At 42.1% G+C, this 23,568-nt stretch overlaps 2 protein-coding genes across 3 annotated transcripts in view; both read left to right on the top strand.

Annotated features, from left to right (window-relative positions):
* Positions 1–4,559: 4,559 nt before the first annotated feature.
* On the top strand, positions 4,560–7,569 carry LOC106579322 (uncharacterized). The gene is made up of 9 exons (XM_045702479.2): positions 4,560–4,617; positions 4,859–4,896; positions 5,088–5,162; positions 5,379–5,444; positions 5,610–5,672; positions 5,775–5,814; positions 6,079–6,531; positions 6,761–6,853; positions 6,943–7,569. The coding sequence occupies exons 2-9, from the start codon at positions 4,882–4,884 to the stop codon at positions 7,350–7,352; spliced, it is 1,215 nt and encodes a 404-aa protein (XP_045558435.1). The 5' UTR covers positions 4,560–4,617; positions 4,859–4,881; the 3' UTR covers positions 7,353–7,569.
* A 663-nt stretch (positions 7,570–8,232) lies between these two features.
* LOC106579321 (unconventional myosin-Id-like) overlaps positions 8,233–23,568 on the top strand; it is a 128,030-nt gene continuing 112,694 nt past the window's right edge. The window contains exon 1 of one of the 2 annotated variants that reach the window (XM_045702477.2): positions 8,233–9,301. In XM_045702477.2, the coding sequence (XP_045558433.2) occupies positions 9,207–9,301 (95 nt within the window). In that variant the 5' untranslated portion in view covers positions 8,233–9,206. The remainder of the gene's footprint in view (positions 9,302–23,568) is intronic. The other variant, XM_014159139.3, reaches the window with a different exon arrangement.

Raw genomic sequence — 23,568 nt, 5'->3', positions numbered from 1 at the left:
CATCAGCCTATTTAGAACAGCCACGTTATCTTCCACGATGACTTGGAGTTTAGTTTAAATAGAAGTGAATGACCCAGGTTGTAGTTAACCCAATGCCAAGTGTGAGAGAGCTGGCCTCTACAAGCAGCCCATAGTAAACAAAAAGCTCTCCCTGGAACATCCATGGCTACTGTTAGTCCTTACACGGGACACTATCTTTAATAATGCAGCATCCTATGTGTAGCATGATCCTCAGTGTTTCATTTTGCCTTACTGTAACATAGTGATTTACCTCACAACAGCGAGGCAGCCTTGACGTCAGAGCTGCAGGGATTTTTTTGCAGGGACACCCTCGTCTTTGTTGACTGAATGGAATCGAGGGTGGCCAAGTCAAGTAAGGAAAGTTTTACAGTTAGTCTCATGCTCATTTCTTGAAATTCTACACATTTTGCTGTGATTTGTCATGTTAAAATTATACAATGAGAGCCCCTGAAGGTCAGGGCCCCTGGACACATGCCCTTCATGCCCGGTCGGTAATTCAGCCATGATTACTACAAGTTTAGATAACAGTGACTCTAGCCAGCTATCAAATTTATTGGTCACATATACATGGTTTTGAGATGTTATGGTGAGTGTAGCGAAATGCTTGTGCTTCTAGTTCCGACGGTGCAGTAATATCTAACAATTCCACAACAGATACCTAATACACACAAATCTAAGTAAAGGAATGGAATAAGAATATATAAATATGTGGATGAGCAATGACAGAGCGACATAGACTAAGATGCAATAGATGGTATAAAAGACAGTATATACATATGAGATGAGTAATGCAAGATATGTAAACAAAGTGACTAGTGTTCCATTTATTAAAGTGGCCAATGATTTCAAGTCTGTATGTAGGCAGCAGCCTTTGTGCTAGTGATGACTGTTTAACAGTCTGATGGCCTTGCGATAGAAGCTGTTTTTCAGTCTCTCGGTTCCAGCTTTGATGCACCTGTATTGACCTCACCTTCTGGATGATAGTGGGGTGAACCTGCAGTGGCTCGGGTGGTTGTTGTCCTTGATGATCTTTTTGGCCTTCCTGTGACATCGGGTGCTGTAGGTGTCATGGAGGGCAGGTAGTTTGTCCCCGGTGACGCGTTGTGCAGACCGCATCACCCTCTGGAGAGCTGTGCAGTTGCCGTACCAGGCGGTGATACAGCCCGACAGGATGCTCTCAATTGTGCATCTGTAAAAGTTTGAGGGTTTTAGCTGACAAGCCAAATTTCTTCAGCCTCCTGAGGTTGAAGAGGCGCTGTTGCGCCTTCTTCACCACACTGTTAGTTTGTCCGTGATGTGTACGCCGAGGAACTTAACTTTCCACCTTCTCCACTAATGTCCCGTCGATGTGGATAGGGGGCGCTCCCTCTGCTGTCTACTGAAGTCCATGATCATCTCCTTTGTTTTGTTGACGTTGAGTGAGAGGTTATTTTCCTGACACCACACTCCTGAGAGCTTAATGATGAGCTTGGAGTGTACTATGGTGTTGAATGCTGAGCTGTAGTCAATAAACAGCATTCTTACATAGGTATTCCTCTTGTCCAGATGGGATAGGGCAGTGTGCAGTGTGATGCGATTGCATCGTCTGTGGATCTATTGGGGCGGTAAGGAAATTGAAGTGGTTCTAGGGTGACAGGTAAGGTGGAGGTGATATGATCCTTGACTAGTCTCTCAAAGCACTTCATGATGACAGAAGTGAGTGCTACGTGGCTAATCATTTAGTTCAGTTACCTTTGCCTTCTTGGGTACAGGAACAATGGTGGTCATCTTGAACAGACTGGGATAGGGAAAGATTGAATATGTCCGTAAACACACCTGCCAGCTGGTCTGGGTATGCTCTGAGGACCCGGCTAGGGATGCCGTCTAGGCCGGCAGCCTTGCGAGGGTTAACATGTTTAAATGTCATACGGCCACGGCGAAGGAGAACCCACAGTCCTTGGTAGCGGGCTGCGTCGTTGGCACTGTGTTTTTCATATTCATAAGAATAGGTGATTAGAATTAGAACCATGAGATTAAAGTGGGAAAGTCTTTTGTTCAATGCCCTAGGCCTAGTTTAAGAGTCTGGCAAGCCAGAACACCTGTGCCCTGGTTAAAGACGTCTGACGTGCATCCTAACAAAGAATAGCCAGTCTTGTTTATGACTGGGGGCATCCCACACAGACTAGTGACAGACGTCTGCTGTCTAGGTCACACTTACTGCAACATACCTAGCTGACTGTGCCTAGCTAGCATTCTTTGTGAGAGGACACTTGTTGTCATCCACCTGACAACAACGTTGTGTGGGACAACTGAAAATTGAATGAACTCTTCAATAGCACTAGTCTAAAAAGTGATGTTCAACTGCAGACTCAACGTGTTATTTCTATCAATTTATGTTTGTTTTTAGCTATGCCAGTTAATTCATCTTATCAGTGGCATGAAACAGTATGATACCAAAGGAGGATGCATATTTGATATGTACAGTAAAGCAGTATTGCTACTACCCCTATTGGGGTATCTTTGACACTGCAGTGTTGGCACAGCCCTCAAGCATCATTATGCAGCTGCACCCAAGGGTTTCCACTAGATAGCACAGCCACAGCAATATTGTAAAAATTCATGATAACAAAAATGAGCTTTTTGATCTTAATTTAAAGTTAGGGTTAGCAGTGTGGTTAGGGTTAAATTTACAATCACATTTTGAGAAGTTAAATTGTCTAAATAGGCAGGGTTTATGACTTTGTGGCTGTGGTAAGAAGTGACGACCGCACCCAAGGGGCCAGGGTTCCGGTCTTGAAGGACGGTTTGGACTGCTCCTAAAGTCTTGCTTTATTAGTGCAGTTTAATTGAAGCCGGGCCCATAAAGCCAATTTCCATAGACGGCCGCATAGAGAAGTCAGATTTGAAAAATCCTAATAAGACTCTGTAGTATCACCTTTGTGCACAAAACATCCTTTGAATTATTAGTATAGCTGTCGATGAGGCCTATTTTTTTCCCTTCACTAACAGCCAAAGATATCAACATTTTATATTCATCCAATGTCTACCATGTTTTTGGACAACGTGATGAAGTTATCGCTGTTTGCGCTGCTCCCTGTGTGCACTGAGTGTGAAGTCGGGCTGTCTAAACCGAATGCAAACTAGATATAGACGGTCAATCGATCGCGTGAGTAAATCATGTTGAAATCAACGGTCGGACATCTTGGACGTAGTCTCCATTTCTTTATTCCTCAGTGGCTGGGTCCCGTGTGGCTCGGTTGGTAGAGTATGGCACTTGCAATGCCAGGTGGGTTCTATTCCCTCGGGAGACCAGAACAAACAAATAGGAAAATGTATGCACTCACTACTAAGTCGCTCTGGATGAGAGCATCTGCATAATATATTATATTTAAAATGTAAAAATGCCTGCACCCTCAGTTTAGAATAGGACCTATTTTCTCGGTTATTACAGTGCTGAGTGCATTGCTGACATTTACGCATGTAAAAACGTTACATTTTCAATACAGAGGAAACGTATTCAACAATTTCACACGTTAATCCAATCAATGTTTCAAGTATCATTGTTTTTCAATTCTAGGTTTAGCCCACAAATGATTGAATGGAAAATGCAGGGAAAGTGTTTTTAGATTCATACTGCAGCCTATGTCACCGCTCTTAGTTTTGCTGATGCTGAAAAAACATTATGCACACCCATGGCTCCAACCAATCATATCTTCCATGTGGTTTTCCCATGCATTTCCCCATTAGCTGCTTACCAGCGGGTCTGGCGGGGGGTGTGCCCCTGTGACAACAATTTTGGACCCCCTTATGGCCCCCCTAAATGTGGATTATGAAATAATTTTTACATAGCAAAAATGAGTTATCTCTCTTTTTTTACATCCTTAATTAGACAGTGGCAACGATGATGATTATGAACATGGTCTTTTGCCTGCTAATGCCTGCAATGCAGTGAACAAAACGATATGACAACAATAACGTCTAATGTAACTGGCCCCAGCTTGGCCCCCCCCAGTTGAAATGGTCTAGAACTGCCACTGCTGCTTACACAAGCAACATGTCTCAAAACCTAAATCAAACAGATGAAAACTACTTGACAGGGAACCTTTTCATTTGAAGAGCCATTTCTGTTCATTTTATTTAATAGACAGCATCATATTCTTGGCTATATTGATCTATTATATTGATCTACCACTTAGTATCTGTTTTGTTCTGATTCCATTTTGAATCAGCCACATTAGAATACGTTTAAACTGTCCTGGTTGTCTGATATAATCAACACTGAAAGTTTCTTGCCCAATTCACCCCTGATTTTGTACCCTGATGAGGATCCATTTTGACCCCTGAAAAGTCAAAATTCAGTTCATGAATATGTATAGCCGACAACTTTTTCCCTGGGCCATTGTTGACCACACTGCATCCAAAACTGCTGATGGTAAGACCATTTCATGTACACGTCTGCGTCTTGTCTGTGAAAAGTAACACCTAAACTTACTGAGTGGGTAAAATGCTGTTTAACTGAAGTCCTTAACTTCTCTTTTTTTGTTTGTGACATTAGTCCCTGTACATGGGTATATAAGTCCATCCGCGGACTGATTTTCAAGATGCTGACCTAAACAGGTGGGGACACGTTTTTACATTTCAAGTGCTTTGTAGGTTTATATTATTTAAACATAAATATCAGTTCCTGTACCATTGGTACCATTTCAAATCCTTTATGTGCATTACCAGAATCATTTGTTCCATGATTCTGATATGTGCTGATATTTTCTGATATGTGCTGATATGTTCTGTTTCAACACATTTGAGAGGGATTTGACAGCCCTTATATTTTCCCTAACTTTGGTATTCTAATTTACAGGGTCCCTCATCATTTACTTTGAGATGCAGTGTTTCCAGGTAAGAATATTTAGCCAGCATAATTTAAAACGAAATACATTATCACGCTCCTCTTCTAATTAATATGTAATTACCAGAACATTAATTTGGGAATAGCACAATATCTAAAAATGATCTTAGAAATGTATAATAATTGAAATAATATATATACATATATAATTATATATTTGATTTGTCACTGTTTTCCCCAGATGATTGCATTAGCTGTGGCTGTGTTTGCTATGCTATCACCCTACACAGTGGGCTCGGTAGGGAATGCCAGTTCTGTGAGTATCAACTACTGCGAGTGATGTTCAAAAGCAGAGCAGATGGAGATTTGGAATATAGAAATCATACATTATGTATTAAATACTTTCTTCCAAATGTTGTTTACATCGGATGGAAGTTCCAGACCCTGCCTAATAATGAGATTGGCACACTGCTATAAAACTTCCAAAGGTTTGCCAAATGAATAACACAAAGAAATTATCTTAATCTTCCAGGTTGAGTTTAATATTTGGAAGTTTGAGGATCAACCTTTGGTGATGCAACTTGCTGCTGTCTACAAGGTAATGCAATTTTTTTAAACTTAAATGACATGTTTTAGAAATTCTTTCTATGATGAAGTTTAAAATTCAATCTTTGCTCGCCCCTAAACAATAATGCCGTGTAACAAGATTCATTAGTTATTCATTGGTTATTGTCATATATTTAAAAAAGAAAAATCTATTCAGGAAATGGAACACTTCAAATGTGAACAAACAAATATCAGGCAACAGCTGGAGGCCCTGAATCAGGTAAGGGATTTTCCACTTAATTAAGATCTATCTTTTTTATATGATTTTATGCTTCTTTAAACAGGAAGATTAGACGTTTTGTTTTTGTTTCTTCTTCCACAGATGCTGACAAGCCCTAAGAATGAGACTACAACAGAAATAGGTCAGTGAAGGAAATTATATGATTATTAGTCCTTTACATCACAATTTCATTTCTATAACTTTTTTATGAAGATAATTTGTGCAGCTTGTAATATGGTATACCTGTCCGACATTTACTGCAGTAGATTTTATTATTGTTGATAAGTAAAATTTGATCATCATTATGATCGTTGACAAGATATCCATATGACTAGCTTTAGTGTGAGCATAACTGGTTTATTGTTCCTTTCCTGTCTGGTCTCTGTCTATGTGATATCTCTGGTAGGCAGCACTTCTCTTGTTTACCCCCCAAACCATGGAGAGGAGGACATTGTGTGGTCATCAGAGGAAGAAGACTCCATGCGACCCTTCGATCCCTGCTTCCGCTACACTGTCCTGGACCAGCCCTGGAGGGCCACTAACACCAGCATCAAGAACAAGATGTGTGACCGCAACGTCAAGTGGCGAGGCTGGTACCGCCTGTTCTACAAGGGCAACAGTCTGCAGATGCCCGAGAGGTGTGTGCCCATGAACAAGTGTGGCACCCACGCCCCCATGTGGCTGGCCGGGCCTCACCCGAAGAGGAGGGATGGGATCGTCACCCGCAAGGTCTGCGGCCACTGGAACAAGAACTGCTGCGCTTTCAAGTCCACACCCATCAAAGTGAAGAAGTGCCAGGGCAATTATTACGTCTACAAGTTTACCAAACCTTCGACATGTCACCTGGCCTACTGTGCAGGTAAGATTGGTCATTGTGAGCCAGTTTCCCAGACACAGACTAAGTGTAGTCCTACACTAAAAGCATTTTCAATCGAGATTCTCCATTAAAAAAAACGCCTTTTAGGGCAGGACTAGGCTATAATTTGTGTCTGGGAAACGGACACAATATGTATAGCTAGAACTCTCATTGTGGTAGTTTATGAGTGTTTTACAATTTGAACATGTGACATTTTTTTCCCCCCTGTCAGATATCAACACCATTGTGTGTGGAAAGTGCAGGAAAAGCGAGACCTGTGTAAGTCGAGACAATATAAACTGGAGGTGTAAGAAGAAGCCAAGACGTGAGTAGTCATAAAACATTTTGAATTAACACAATCAAAATACATTTCCAAATGTCCATGCTGATCTCTGGTCATTTTCTCTCCTCCAGCCCTGAAGAGAAAAGTCCACTTCTTTGCCTCCTATCCCGGGCCCATCTCAGGCAAGGTGAACCGCATCAAGTACAGGACTGTCCTTGTGAACGTTGGGCGAGCCTTCAACCGGAGGACCGGGGTGTTCCGGGCTCCTGTCAAAGGAGTCTACCAGTTCTTCTTCTCCACACAGAGTGGGAAACACGGTGTCAAGACGGACCTATGGTTGGTGATCAATGGTTACTGGGTGGCTGTCTCTCACACCAAAATCAGGAGTCCCTCCACTGTGGGTAATCTGTCCACTTATATGACCTTTCTGCGCAGAGGGTCCCTGGTCTATGTGAGCCAAGACTGTGGTAGCTCTTGGGCCACTGCTTCATCCAATACCATCACATTTGGTGGGTCACTGCTTGTTCAGTCGAAGAGGTAGACTAAAGCCAATATGTGTCTGTTTTCATTTTGTATTTGATTCTTATTTACAGATTTAATGGTGTTTCTGTCAAAACAGCATTGCAGTTGAAAACACTTCTTCTAACATTGAATTTTTTTATTTCAGTCATTTAGCATAGTATACACCCTTGTCCAGAGCAACTTACAGTCAGATGCATGGACATCAATTCAAATAAATACTGTATGTTGCTTCTGTAGTAAGTGAAAGTTTGCTTTAATTCAAAATGAAAACAACAATTAGGCAGTCTTAATGCAATTCTCAGATTGTTTGACATTTAATTTCCATATTTTGCTGACATTCGCAAAAGGCACCAGTAAGAAAAATATTTCCCGCCCATGATGTTTTCAGAGTAAAATGCTGTATTAGTTGATACTCTATATCACTAAGAAAGGCCTTTTGTATTTTAATACAATTACAGTACAGTAATAAGAGATTCTAAAATAATAGCCTACCTCTCTCAAACACAAGGTGGCATACTAGGGCATACAATTGTAATAAGTAGACAGATTACAGCAGCATCAGTGAAGTGATATAGACTGTCAGTCATAAACCTATATGTTGAGTTTATTTTGCCAGTGTTCAGTAGGCCTAATTCCAAGAAACTAAAAGTGCTGAGAGTGTTTTTGTCATATGTTCATCATCATCTATATGGTCAGTCAATTGTACAAATTCTGTAACAGGGAGTTGAGGCCAAAAATTACAGGCTGCCTTGAAAAAAAAAGGTTTTATTTTTTTACATTCTATTATTTTTGACATACAAAAACTACCCAAAGTCACAAATGGCAGGCCTGCTTGTAGCTAGGCTGAGTTGTTGACAACCGGAAGCTCTGATTTTCAGGGGAAATGGAAGAGAGCACCTGTGATGCAAATTCCACGTTTGGAAGTTAACAAGGCCACGCTCTTATCTTTAAAAAAAATAATATTTTATTTAAAAATATCAACAAACAAAAGAGGAATAGTCACATGCAAACAAGCATACGCCACGCTCTATCTCAACTCCACATTTACTGGATTGTGTGAACAGTGCAGAGAACCTTCCACAACAGTTTATTTTTTTCTTGTCAAGACCAGAATGTTGGGGGATCTAGTTCCAGGTGTTTCTTTTAGGCCTGCTATTTAGATTAGTCTGCACATAAGAGAAGTTGTAGGCTATGAATGTTTCCTTATATGGCATAATTATTGGGAATCATTTGAGGCCCTGACTAGGCATACTGATTTGGATTTGAAGAACTTGTCAAAATGACTAGTCACCCGAGAAATGTATGAAACACTTCAGTTGTCATGGGAATTGTACTATTTTCAAAATGTACATATGACAAGTTTAGACCAACACTTCTGACCAGGGGGTGGAGCGTTGCGAGCCGGGTAGGATTCTATTCGTCTGTATAGAGTCGAGGCGAGAAATTCAAGCAAAGGGCTCTATTGATAGGCGTTTAGTGTAACGGGAGTCCGGACAATACCTTTTCGGCGAAAGCAACAAGTGTCTGGATATGAAAGCATATTCTGAACTAACCATTCCTATTTGAAACCGTCCGTTGTAATTGAGAACAAATAATTCGACACGTTTTGCTATAAGTTTGGCTGTTTTGTATCGTTTCCTTATTTTGTTTTTGCAGCTCATTCAAAATGAGTAAAAAATAACATCGTATCACTTGTACTGTTGACTACTTGAATGAAGACAATTCTCCTCGACCATTTCGAGCTTGAATAGGTGCACTGACCAGCTCGCCATTGTTTACCTGGTGTCGCGGAGGACCACTTCAAAACAGTGAAGTTGTCTTTTACAAAAAAGTATTTTCTTCTGAACCGATTTTTTAAAAACCAACATACAACATGGCAGAACACGAGAGTATAGAGTTTGGAAAGGCTGACTTTGTTCTTCTGGACAATGTTTCTTTGGAGGAATTCATGGCTAACCTAAAGCTCAGGTAGGCAGTGGCGTCCACCACGGTCGTTCACCTCAATGAGGCGAGACGTAGCCTGCTGGTTCAGGAAAGCCATGTTTGCTTGTCTGATGGACGCTTTTGATAGTACTAAGCCTAAATAATGATACTTTTTTTGTTCGTTCAATTAGGCCACTATGTGTATAGGACTGACTAATGCATGAGTTGTTTTCAAGCACCACAGGTGCAGGTGGGCTTGCTGTTCATTTTGACAGGTCAGAGTTGCAGTGCTACATTCCTACACCACACCTTACAATATAATTGTCAGATTTGTTTATTTTTAGTTGGCTGTGCCAGACTGCCAGTGCCATAGCCGAGGCTACTATTTAATGACTCTATCAGAGTAATATGAATGGAATTCCCATTCCATTATGGATTGCACATCTTGCAGAGCAACATTTGTTTATAACTAGCCACGTTTCCATCCAACCATTTCATGCGGATGAATTATAACCTGATTTTAAAAAAAGTCACAAGCGGGCTGATGAAACCATGAGAATGTTTTTTTTACCGTTTGATAAAGTGAAATAATATTGTACGTTTCCATAACAATCTCAAAATGTAGGTACCCTCCCTACCTGTTGGCTAGAGCGCATGTACCAAGACCAGAGTGGGCACATTTGCTGTATAACGCAACAGTTGTTGTAACAAAACCATCAGTAGAGTTGAAAATGCGATGGAAACCAATTGAACTTGTATTTTTCATTCGGTACATGGGAATTTAACCGCAAAAGTAATTTTTATGCACACCACGTCATCACCCACAGACTTTTATCCGAAACCATCGCTGATGGGGAAAATGCTCATATTGTTTTATGCAGATTTTTTTATATTCGCATGAAAGTCTGTCGCAAATTGGATGCAAACCTAGCTATAGATGTCCCAGTTATTCATGGTCATTTGACGGATGAAACAAGGAAGAGCAGTTCTATTACTTGGCCTTTACGACAGGAATTGACCCATCATGTGAAAACTATTCCTCATGTTTTGTCTGCATACATTATTTTTTAGAACAATGGACCTAGTTTCCTCTTGGACTGTATTGTCTGGACACAGAGCATTCCTCAGAGATGTTGTCTTTGTCAGACTGGTAATTATATGAGCCATGCTGTGTGTGAATGGGGCTCCACCCAAGGAATCACGGTGCTCCCAATGAAAAGCATCATCTGAACATACAGATTGTCCAAGGCTATTTTTGCATCATGAGTGGTTTGTGGGATGATGCCAGCCAAGCATGGTATGTTTGGGAAAGTGAATGTGGGAAAGATTCAGTCAGTCACTCACTGCCCTGGCGCTGTGTACCTGTCCTCTGCTGCAGCTGCACGCAACTTTGCATGTGGTTTCTGACACCATCGATTGTCAGGGTGGGGACTTGTGGATGGGAGTCCCCTTTTTATGTAATGCTCATTGTAGTAGCCTACTCCTGTTTGACTTGAATATGGACAGAGATGATTCTAGTAGAATTCTCAAATCATTTTCTGTTCTGATAATGCAATGAAATTAGTTGGAACAATATTGAAGTCTTTTTTTCCTAAGCGCCTCTAGCCTACATCAAAGTCACACTTCCTTATTGCTGATGTCAATGAAAGATGTCAACACCTTGACCTGTTCGAATTACTGCAGTTAATGGCGATGAGCTGAACTTCAGCTTACTCGCTTAACGTAACCACGTTTGAGACTTTTATGGAAATTACCTCTAAATATTTGGAACATTATAGACCACAGGAGGTTGACAGCACCTTAATCGGGGAGAATGGGCTCGTGGTATTGGCTGGAGTGGAATGGTATGAAATACATCAAACACATGGTTTCCAGGTGTTTACCATTCCATTTGCTCTGTTCCGGCCATTATTATGAGCCGTTCTCCCCTCCACAGCCTCCTGTGTTATAGACATGACAATGACAGAGAACCAGACTTGAGGATGTAGTTTCCTGAAGATCAGTTATATAGCTTACCAAAAGACCTTCCTTTCTAGGCGGCCTCTCCAATGGTTGTTTCTGCACAAATAATCATCCATATAACTTGTCATCTTTTAAAAATGCCTCAACCCAGTCAATATTCTCTTGCTATCTGAACTATAGTATGTATACAAACCGCAGTTTGTAATCCATTCATGGAAATGGGGAACATGCAGCTCTGTAATTGAATGAATGTGTAAACAGACATAGGCCTACATCTTATATGTCTGAAATTATCTTTATCATACGTAACATTGGTGCCAAGTCATATTTGTTTTACCCAGGGGTCTCCAAACCTGTTCTTGGAGTCCTACCCACCTGCAGGTTTTCACTCCAACCCCAGTTGTAACTAACCTGATTCATCTTATCAATTATTAGAATCAGGGGTGCTAGATTAGGGTTGGAGCGAAAATCTACAGCATGGTAGCTTTCCAAGAGCAGGGTCGGCGATCTCTGGTTGTAACTGAGTGGAGAAAGTGCCCTGCAACTCAACTCTGGACCTAGAAGCCAGTTCCACTGCATTTTTTTCATTGTTCCCCTCTAATCAGGGACTGATTTAGACCTGGAACACCAGGTGTGTGCAATTATCAGGTAGAAAACCAGCAGGCTCTGGACCTTGTAGGGTCAGAGTTGAATACCTCTGAGATAGTGGATTTGGGAACTATTTGACAGACCTCAGACAGAACATGTAGTTCAGTATCAGAGTCTTTTCACAGACACACGTCTAAAGCTGTCCTCACAATTATTAGATTTTATTGGTGTTTCTATCCTGATAAGTATCCAGTTTATAACGTAGCTGTTTGCATTTGATAGCCAGGCAGCAGGATCTGCATGCATCATTTTCCTAGCTCTCCCTGGTGCTACTGTTTGTTTTCCCTCCAGCTGGACAAGCCAGAGTGGAGAGGATGTGTGCAAATTGTTATTTACAGAGGGTGTGACTGACCAGGAGCATTTCCTCCTCCTGTCCCTTCTCATCCTGTGTGCGCGTGTGTGCGTGTGTGTGCAGCAGGGTGAAGGGGGCGTAGAGAAACACTTGGAGAAGGGATACACCGACAGAGTACATGAGGCATCTATTTGCCTCCTTCAATAGCTATTTTAAGGTGTGAAATTTCCCAAATATCCACTTTCAATGCCATCATGGCTCTCGGGGGTGTATTTTGCGGTCAGCCCATGATAGCCATGTTGAGTCGCTAATCAGAATCTATCCCCTAGTGACTATATGATAAATTATGTGGAGTAGCCTGGTTAGTTTTCGTCTTCTTTTGGCCAGAGTGCTTGTCCAGTTGACATTTACTTTGTTTGACTTAAGGTTGAGCAGTCTGGCTTCAGGGAGCACAGTGCCAAGGAACTTCCTAAATATAACTCCAACAGATGCCCGATCTCTTTGGAAACGTTCCATATGAAAACTATGAAATTCCAGTAAAGGTCTTGGGAATTTGCTTCAATGGACCAGTCAGCAGATAAGAGGCCATGAATCCTCTACAGCACATTGGAACTGAGCAAATAAACCATTGTGATTGCAATCTAACAATGGTGGAAACTGCAAAGGAAAGGTGGTAGTCTCAAGGAAGTTACTTTCCTCATGTCTGATTCTGGAACCTCCTTATTTATACCTCTGGGGGTGTATACCAAATACTCTTCTTTGGAGCACAATGTTATCACTGTTCACTGTTTGTCCTTTAATGGCACTTTGGCAGTGTTGTTTTGTCTGTTGCTGGGTCTGCAGGGAACTTTTTTGGCAAACCGCTACCATTTTAAAACAATTAGTATTTTTATTTTTTTATTCTTCCAAAACGGGCATCCTACATACTGCAGATGAAATAGTTGATAACCACTCTACTTGTCAGTAGCTAAACATTTTCTCTTCTCTCACTGATGCCCAAACCTCAGATCCTTTGCTATGAGACTCGAAATTGAGCTCAGGTGTATCCTGTTTCCATTGATCATCCTTGAGTCCACCTGTGGTTAATTAAATTGACTGGACATGATTTGGAAAGGCACACACCTGTCTATATAAGGTCCCACCGTTGTCAGTGTGTATCAGAGCAAAAACCAAGCCATGAGGTATAAGGAATTGTCCTTAGAGTGCTGAGACAGGATTGTGTGCAGGCACAGATCTGGGGAGGGGTACCACAACATTCCTGCAGCATTGAAGGACCCCAAGAAGACAGTGGCTTCCATCATTCTTAGATGGAAGAAGTTTGGAACCACCAACACTCTTCCTAGAGCTGGCTGCCCAGCCAAACTGAGTAATCGGGCGAGAAGGGCCTTGGTCAGGGAGGTGACCAAGAACCTGATGGTCACTCTGACAGAGCTCCAGAGTTCCTCTGTGGCAATGAGAGAACCTTCCAGAAGGACAACCATCTCTGCAGCACTCCACAAATCAGGCCTTTATGGTAGAGTGGCCAGATGGAAGCCACTCCTCAGTAAATGGCACATGACATCCCGCCTGGAGTTTGCCAAAAGACACCTAAAGACTCTCAGACCATGAGAAACAAGATTCTCTAGTCTGATGAAACCAAGATTGAACTCTTTGGCCTGAATGCCAAGCGTCACGTCTGGAAGAAACCTGGCCCCATCCCTACAGTCAAGCGTAGTGGAAGCATCATCCTGTGGGGATGATTTTCCTCGACAGGGACTGGGAGACTAGTCAGGATCGAGGGAAAGATGAATAGAGATAAGTACAGAGAGATCCTTGATGAAAATCTGCTACAGAGCGCTCAGGACCTCAGACTGGGGGCGACGGTTCACCTTCCAACAGGACAACGACCTTAAGCACACAGCCAAGACAACGCAGGAGGGGCTTCGGGACAAGTCTCTGAATGAGTAGCCCAGCCAGAGCCCGGAAATAAACCCGATCGAACATCTCTGGAGAGACCTGAAACTAGCTGTGCAGCGTCGCGCCCCATCCAACCTGACAGAGCTTGAGAGGATCTGCAGAGAATGGGAGAAACTCCCCAAATACAGCTGTGCCAAGCTTGTAGCCTCATACTCAAGAAGACTCGATGCTGTAATCGCTGCCAAAGGTGCTTCAACAAAGTACTGAGTAAAGTGATATTTCAGTAAAATTTTTAATACATTTGCAAAAATGTTTAAACCTGTTTTCACTTTGTCATTATGGGGTATTGTGTCTAGATGGGGGGGGGGACAATTTTAATACATTTTAGAATGAGGCTGTAACAAAATGTGGGTGAAGTGAAGGGGTCTGAATACTTTACGAATGCACTGTATGTATTTCAGGCCTTGACTAAAAATGTTCTGTAATGTACTATGTTTTATGTGAACCCTAAGTAGCTGATGCTTTTACAGTGGGCTAATGGGGATCCTAATAAGTACCAAATTGAGACATTTCTTGGGAAATGTTTTTGTTTTATTTTATTATTAATGAGAAATAGTTACAACTAGCCTTATAGTGACCCTGCCCATCAACACTTCTGTAGTTGTGTTGGGTTGGTTAGACTAGGATACAGGTTTCTTTTGCCAGCCAAGAGATAATGCTTTATCTGATGGTTTCCACCTAATCAAAACATGAAGATGTTGGGGACATCATGACTTAGGGAATACAGTATTATTCTTTTTTTTGTGTAGTATACAAAGCTACTCTTTTTCTGTGTCTATCGTTGTTTCAATTGGTTTGACCTTTGACCTCGAGAGCTTCATGGGATTGGAAAAGGAAGGAGACAAAAATATGGCATCTGGAGGAAGGCAAAGGAAAGCTGCCTTTTCCCATTGGCATTTCCCTTTCTTTGGCCTCAAATTTCATTGTTTTCTGCATGTCCTCTCTAAGCCTGAATATTGGCTGAAACTATCTGACAGGGCACAATGTCTTGATTTAAAGTCCTACTGAAGTTATGATGACAAGCTTAAAATAATAACACTCGGATGACAAATAACATGAGGACTAGGCTCATATGATTTTCATGTACAGCACACAGAACTGGCGCTCCACTTCCTGCTCAGAGTGGGACTGTATCTGCATGAAAGCACCTCCCAATTCCTCAGGGAGAGTTGTTAGAGTCCATTTTGGCTAGGAAAGGCATACTCTACGAAATTGAGTTTGTGTGTCTGGTCTACCATTTGAGCCCCACTGTAACCCTGTATCCTACGGATTTAAAGGAGAATTGTGCTTTTTTTTACAACCAAATCTCTATTTTATAGATGGGTCAAGATACTTTTTTTAGCAATTTCACTTGTTTTTCAGAAACTTAGCCCAACCTGCGATTCACTTCCTCATCCTCGTTGTGCAGTTCGGGGGCTCTGAAAAACATGAACACATGCTCCAAAAATACTAAAATAGGTCCTTTTCGATAGGGGAAACCGCTCGAGTCACACAAAATAGAATACACCGGCTGGAAAGACCTGCATCACTATACTGAGTGTTTCCATTTCTAAAAATACGTATTTGGGTGTTTTCAGAGCCCCTGTACTGCACAACAAGGATGAGGAAGTGAATTGCTGGTTCGGGTAAGTTAAATCGCAAGTGTCTGGACCCTTCTATAACATGCCATTTACATAAACATTTAGATTTGGTTGTAAAAAAAGCTAGCTTCTCCTTTAACCACTATGAAAGTGTTGGACAAATAGGGCCAGGCAGCTTCTCGCATTTCAGGTGTGTTAACGTTAATTTGTTGCCGTAACAGCAGATTTAATCGTTGAATAGGTGCGACACACCGAACATAGCAACCCGACTCCCTCCCTGCAGAGCAAACACAGGGATCAAAGTCTCTCCATAGTTCAGGTGCAGTGAGCAGAAGCAGACGAGAGAGGTCGAAGGTTCTACTTCCTCTTCCTGTTATACAGTATCGGTCTAATATACACTGAACAAAAATATAAACTCAAACTGCAACAATTTCAAAGATTTTACTGAGTTACAGTTCATATAAAGAAATCAGTCAATTGAAATAAATAAATGAGTCCCTAATCTATGGATTTCACATGACTTGGAATACAGATATGCAGTTGTTGGTCACAGATACCTTAAAAAAAAAAAAAGTAGGGGTGTGGATCATAAGGAAAATGGTGTGATCACCATTTGCCTTATGCAGCGTGACACATCTCCTTCCCATAGAGTTGATCAGGCTGCTGATTGTGGCCTGTGGAATGTTGTCCCATTCCTCTTCAATGACTGCAAAGTTTCTGGATATTGGTGGGAACTGGCTGTTGTTCACGTCGAACCAGAGCATCCTGAACATGCTCAACGGGTGACATGTCTGGTGAGTATGCTGGCCATGGAAGAACTGGATAAGCTCAGTCATTCTGGAGGGAGGTTAACTACTATTTAATCTAAATCACACTATAGTGCCTGGAAATACAATGACATTGCTGAAGTAGTCAAATATTTAGTAGGAAACAACTTTGCCAGCATTATCATGTCGTCAAATTTACTTTAGACAGATGTCAATGTTGTCATATAGCAAATTTAGTCAAAAATAGCTAGCAATGCTAATGTTAGCTAGCTACAATCCTCACCTCTATCCCAAACGTTATACTGCATCTAAAGTCAATCTGTTGACATCAAAATGATGACAAAAGGTTTTCCTACTAATTATTAGCCTCCTTTTGAATGTCATTGTATTTCCAAGTCACTGTAATGCACTTTTGATGAATTCTTCATCAGCGCTAATTGATACTTGGAGTCAAATATCAATATAATATTGACAAAAATAATAATATCACTAATATATACCGTATTTTCTGAAAAATGGCTACTTCCTTCTCTTTTGCTCTCCAGCAATGAAAAGGCCTGTGTCTCCACAATAATTTACATACAACCCCCTGTAATCAGAAACACATAACCGCCTTTACGTAAACAGGGCCGTACTTTTGGAACCTTCCCCCCCTAAAATATATAAGTCCGCCGGCTCTCAAAGAGGTCTCGTTTGTGGACTGTGTGCGTTGGCAGCCGGACGCTGGTTGTCCAGCACCATGTTTGTGGTCCTCTTATTGCCTCCTATCTCTTCCACTCTCTCTTTCTTGATTTCTCTTTTCATATCCCTCATATAGGGTTTACTGCTTTTCTCTCTCCACCTTTCTCTCACTTTTCCCCTTGCAATTTCCCTTCCTCCGGGCCTGCCCACATTATGTTGTCCACATTCTTGATATTAGTCTATAGTGCAGTAGGGTCATACAGTAAATTACCCATCTTATGAATGGAATGTGTGCTACTCATTCAGTAGACAGTTCTGTCTGGCATATGCTCACTGCACAGGGCAATCTATCCTAGCTCTGGGAAGACCTTGATTCAATCTTGATAGATTCAATCAGATTAGGTTTCCCATTAAGGCTGTCTGGCTTTAACGAGGTGAAGCACATCCTCCACTACATTAACTTTCTGCTGTAATTTCCCAGAAACCAATTTACTTACAGACATGACGCATGTTGCATTCATGTGATTAACGATCCGTTTCTGTAATGAATGAGTAAGGTGTTTGTCATGAATCCCTTTTCATGTCATCCAAGAATCCCTTAAAGGCCCAGTGCAGTCAAAAATGTGATTTTTTTTTTTCAGTGTGTTTTTTATATATACACACACACACACACACCACACACACACACACACACACACACACACTGACCAAAAGTATGTGTACACCTGCTCGTTGAACATCTCATACCAAAATCATGGGCATTAATATGGAGTTGGTCCCCCTTTTGCTGCTATAACAGCCTCTACACTTCTTGGAAGGCTTTCCACTAGATGTTGGAATATTGCTGCGGGGACTTGCTTCCATTCAGCCACAAATGCATTAGTGAGGTCAGGCACAAATGTTGGACGATTAGGCTTGCAATTCATCCCAAAGGGGTTCGATGGGGTTGAGGTCAGGGCTCTGTGCAGGACAGTCAAGTTCTTCCACACTGATCTCGACAAACCATTTCTGTATGGACCTCGCTTTGTGCACAGGGGCATTGTCATGCTGAAACAGGAGAGGGCCTTCCCCAAACTGTTGCCACAAAGTTGGAAGCACAGAATCGTCTAGAATGTTATTGTATGCTGTAGCGTTAAGATTTCCCTTCACTGGAACTAAGGGGCCTAGCCCGAAACATGAAAAATAACCCCAGACCATTATTTATCCTCCACCAAACATTACAGTTGGTTGCAGTGGGGCAGGTAGCGTTCTCCTGGCATCCGCCATACCCAGATTTGTCTGTCGGACTGCCAGATGGTGAAGCATGATTCATCTCTCCAGAGAAGGTGTTTCCACTGCTCCAGGGTCCAATGGCAGTGAGCTTTACACCACTCTAGCCAACATTTGGCATTGCGCATGGTGATCTTACGCTTGTGTGCTGCTGCTCGGCCATGGAAACCCATTTCACGAAGCTCCCGACAAACAGTTATTGTTTGAGCAGGGCGGCAGGTAGCCTAGTGGTTAGAGCGTTGGGCCAGTAACCGAAAGGTTGCTCGATCGAATAACCGAGCTGACAAGGTAAAAATCTGTCGTTCTGCCGCTGAACAAGGCAGTTAACCACTGTTCCTACTTCCTAGGCCGTCATTGTAAATATGAGTTTGTTCTTAACTGACTTGCCTAGTTAAATAAAAATTGTGCTGATGTTGCTTCCAGACGCAGTTTGGAACTCAGTAGTGAGTGTTGCAACCGAGGACAGATGATTTTTATGCGCTTCAGCCCTCGTCGGGCCTGTTCTGTGAGCTTGTGTTACCTACCACTTCGAGGCTGAGCTGTTGTTGCTCCTAGACGTTTCCACTTCACAATAACAGCACAGACAATTGACCGGGGCAGCTCTAGCAGGGCAGAAATGTTACGAACTGACTTGTTGGAAAGGTGGCATCCTGTGACGGTGACACGTTGCCAATGTTTGTCTATGGAGATTGCATGGCGGTGTGCTCAATTTTATACACCTGTCAGCAACTGGTGTGGCTGAAATAGCCAAATCCACTAATTTGAAGGGGTGTCCACATACACTATATATACAAAAGTATCTCCACACTATGAGGTTGGAATAATACTGGGAAATTTTGAAAATGGTGATAGGCTGTTTGAAAAGACTGCCTGAAATTTCAGCCTGTTTTAGTGGGATGACGTTTTAGCCTACCTGGTGACATCACAAGGCGGTAAATTAGTTAATAGACCAATAAGAAAGAGTTCCTAAACTCTCTGCCAATAACAGCTAGTTTTTAAGTTTCCCCCTCCCCACTCAGACCACTCCCAGACAGTCCTAGCAAAATTATTCCTTGAGAAATCGTTTCTTTTTGACCATTGTAATTGAAAACTTCCACAATAACGTACTTGTTACCCAGAAATGATTTGTGACCCACCGCCTCGATTCGGTCTTATGTAACAAAATTTGAAGTGCTGTTTTTTTACATTGCATAAAAGTAGAGACTCAGAGCTGAAATGGTATATCATACACTGCAGTTGAGGAACAATGGGAAAGTAATTTTGCTTTGTAAGTTGATAAACTTGTAACCCCACTTTTGAGAAAATGGCCTTTGAATGTTTTGGTAGACCTACTGGAGAGCTCTTTGTCTACACCTATTCAGCATCGTTCACACCCTATTAAGCCTTACATGCTGACCAAACCAGATGCGCGTGCGTGCATTGCTTTTGTTCAACCACACTCAGAAGTGATCAGGACACGCAGGTTGAAATATCAAAACAAACTCTGAACCAATTATATTAATTTGGGGACAGGTCAAAAAGCATGAAATATTTATGGAAATTTAGCTTGCTGTTGCTAGCTAATTTGTCCTGGGATATAAACATTCGGTTATTATTTTACCTGAAATGTACAAGGTCCACTCCTCTGACAAATAATCAACAGATAAAACGGTAAACCAAATTCGTTTCTCATCTCTCCTCCTTCCTTCAGGCTTCTTTTTCTTCTTTGGATTTATATGGCGGTGCAACCAACTTTATGGTGCATTACTACAACCGACTGGAGTGCGGACGTCAGTTCATCTTTCAATCACCCACGTGGGTATATGTTCCTAAAAACCAATGAGTAGGTGAGAGAGGTCGGACTTGCAGCGCATTGAGCGTCACAAATAGAACCAATTTCTATTTTAGCACCTGACCATGCCGACGCTCGCGAGCAGTGTGGGTGCAGTGATTGAATAACATGTATGTGTACATTTATTTTGCTACGTTCACGCACGCGAGCGGTCTGGTGAGCATGTTAGCCCCAGCCATCTCTTTAAGGATTCACATGTGAGGCCATGTGCTAAACAGAGTGAGTAGAGTAGTAAACAACCAAAGATTTCAAGACTAAAAGGGGAGAAAGTAGTAGCCTACAATACCGAAATACTCCAGGTACAAATACATTTTATCTAGTCCTTGGCCTATATCCTAATCTGACGTTGGTTCAGGTCATGTTGTTCTTCACATTACAATCTCTGGTAAACACACACTATATCAAATGTATTTGTCACATGCACAGGATACAGAAGGTGTAAACAGTACAGTGAAATAGTTATTTGCATAGTAGCAATATCAAAAATAGAAAGTGTCCAGGTAAAATATTTTATAATTATTAGATGGCGCTTACCCAGACACGGAGGGTGTGTCCGAATAGTCGGACAAAACGAGTATCATAACAGATATGGACCATTTTCTGGTCAGCATTATCTGTGATTGGAAAAAAGTTTTTCGGGTGCCAGCAAGCATGTTTCTCATGTGTCAGTCACAGTTTCTAAACCATACTGAACTGTAATTGAGTCAGTCATGTGCGTGGTCTAAATAACTCAACTGGATAGTTTGCCTGTCTATAAAGATAAGGGCGGGCTGAACGTTGATCCTGCTGCTCTAATTGTATAGAGTGAAGCTTTTATTTCTCTGTCCACTCGCTTTATAATTTCACTTGATCACATTTCCTTTCATGTTTTCGGTCTGATCATTTAGATTGCTGCTGACTGCTACTATGATAAATAAGATGATGAGGGCGTTTGCTATCAAGCTATCAATGTGCATAATATCTAACAAGTGGGGCAAGGGTAGAGAATAAATATGAAACGCTAATGCACATTCTGACTGAGTGACAGCAAACTTGTCTGCCCACTACAAGTTGAGGACACAGACACACAAACCCACCCCTCTGCATGCTGCTTCTAATCTGCATCTTTCTTGCAGTGAGAACGTGTGTGGAGGTATTTAACCAACAACTATTTAGACGTAATAAAACACTACCGTTTTTTCCGATCACCAGTGATCAACTGTTAACCGGTCACACTTGTCTAAATTGATGGGTCATGTGAAAGAAATGCTTTAACCACCCCTCAGTCACATCTAGCTGGGATGGGTCACTATTGTCTAGACATGTACACATGTTCATGAAATACAATAGATGGCTGTAATCACCCCCAGACACACCTGGCTAACTTAATGGGCATGTAATCATCAATCTTTTGTTTGGACATGTAGTTAGACAGATCATATACATAACATTAGCGAGCCAGCAAGCTAATGTTTGCTAGCTAGAGAACAGTACACTTTCACTTGCAATGACAACGACTTTCTGACTAAATTACAAACGTATAATATCGGCCTCCCGAGTGGCGCAGTAGTCTAAGGCACTGCATCGCAGTGCTAGCTGTGCCACTAGAGATCCTGGTTCGGGTCCAGACTCTGTCGCAGCCGGCCGCGACCGGGAGACCCATGGGGCAGCGCACAATTGGCCCTAAGTCGTCCGGTTTTGGGGAGGGTTTGGCCGGCAGGGATGTCCTTTTCTCATTGCGCACTAGCGACTCCTGTGGCGGGCCAGGCGCAATGCAACCTGACACGGTCGCCAGGTGTACAGTGTTTCTTCCGACACGTTGGTGCAGCTGGCTTCTGGGTTAAGTGGGCATTGTGTCAAGAAGCAGTGCGGCTTGGCTGGGTCGTGTTTCGGAGGACGCACGGCTCTTGACCTTCGCCTCTCCCGTGTCCGTACGGAAGTTGCAGCTATAAGACAGGACTGTAACTACCAATTGGATACCATGAAATTGCAGAGGAAAAGGGGTATACATACATTTAAAAAAAAATACAAGTATAATATCTGAAAAGGTAGCTAGACTCTTACCCGTATACATGGATGAACGCTTCACGGCAGCGTGTTTTTTCAGTTTAGTCTGTAGCTAGCTACAGCTTGTTTGACCCGTTGTTGTATCAAGTCACTCCGGTTCACACTGACCGTGTGCAGAAAGTAGTCCATCACAACTTTTTCCCACTGATCTTTGTCGATAGTGCCTGCTAAAGTCAGGGCAGCAATGTTGTTGAGCGCAGTAGCAACACTTTTGCAGTTCTTCATGGCTAACATTATATATTTTATAAAAGCCCCTGTAGCAAGGATTATCTACACATACTGAGCAGCTCATGTTATAGACATGTTACAGATGTCTAGCCCATCCATTATCTCAGCCAATCATGGCTAGCGAGAACGTTCTAAACCAACTAGGCTCGTAATTGAACAATTTAATTCGTATTTGCAGACAGCATACACGTTTGTTATTAAGGGGTCATGAAAGTTCATATGTTCCAGAAGGCATTTCTGCCAAAAAAACACATTTTGATAAATAAATGTGAAAAAAATCAACAAATTAAATGCCTTTCCTGTGAAATAGTGACTTGCGACATAAGCCTAGCTTCTTGAAACGAGTTACATTTGATATTGAGATAAAAATGGCTGCATTGGACCTTTTGTGTGTGTCAAACTGTGTGGGTGTAGTGGTTGGGTGATGTCATTCTCTAGATCTTTTGTTCCCTTGTCCACCTGTTGGCTCTGTGCCCTAAGGCACTGTGGGGGATCTGGCTTTCACAGCCAGGTCTGAGATCAGATCACAGCCCTAGCATTACTCACTTCACACACCTTTTGAATGCCCACTTAGACACTCTCTCTTTCTCTCTTGTTCTCTCTTTTCCTTTCTTTCTCATATCTATCTTATCTTATACGGTAGCTAAGTTTGCTCTCATATTTCTACCCTAACTTCTCCCTTCCCTCTCTCTTTGTCTCCCTCGCTCCCTCTGTATGTTTTGGTGCTTTTTCCTGCCCTCTTTTTACCCCTGACAGAAATCTCAGTGCTTTCCTGAAATAGCGTGCTGAGTAACGTCTGAGTCAGTTTGGATGGCCTTGTCTTTCTCTCTCTCCAGCGGCCCGTCGTCATCCTCCCATCGACTGGTTGGCTGTGAATTTACATAGGTAAATGGACTGGCCAACATGTTAAAGTGCAAACAGGTTCCGCATCGGACCGGCAGCCAGGCCCAACAGCCAGCCAGCCTCTCCGCCCTTCTCTGAAGTCTCTTTATTGAATTCTTGAAACTTAATCTGACTAAAATTAATCTTTTGTTCTCTCGCTGAGCTCCCCT

This window comes from Salmo salar, chromosome 19, assembly GCF_965601325.2.
Source record: "Salmo salar chromosome 19, fSalSal1, whole genome shotgun sequence".
Classification (NCBI taxonomy): domain Eukaryota; kingdom Metazoa; phylum Chordata; class Actinopteri; order Salmoniformes; family Salmonidae; genus Salmo; species Salmo salar.
This window is presented reverse-complemented; position numbering and strand designations above follow the sequence as displayed.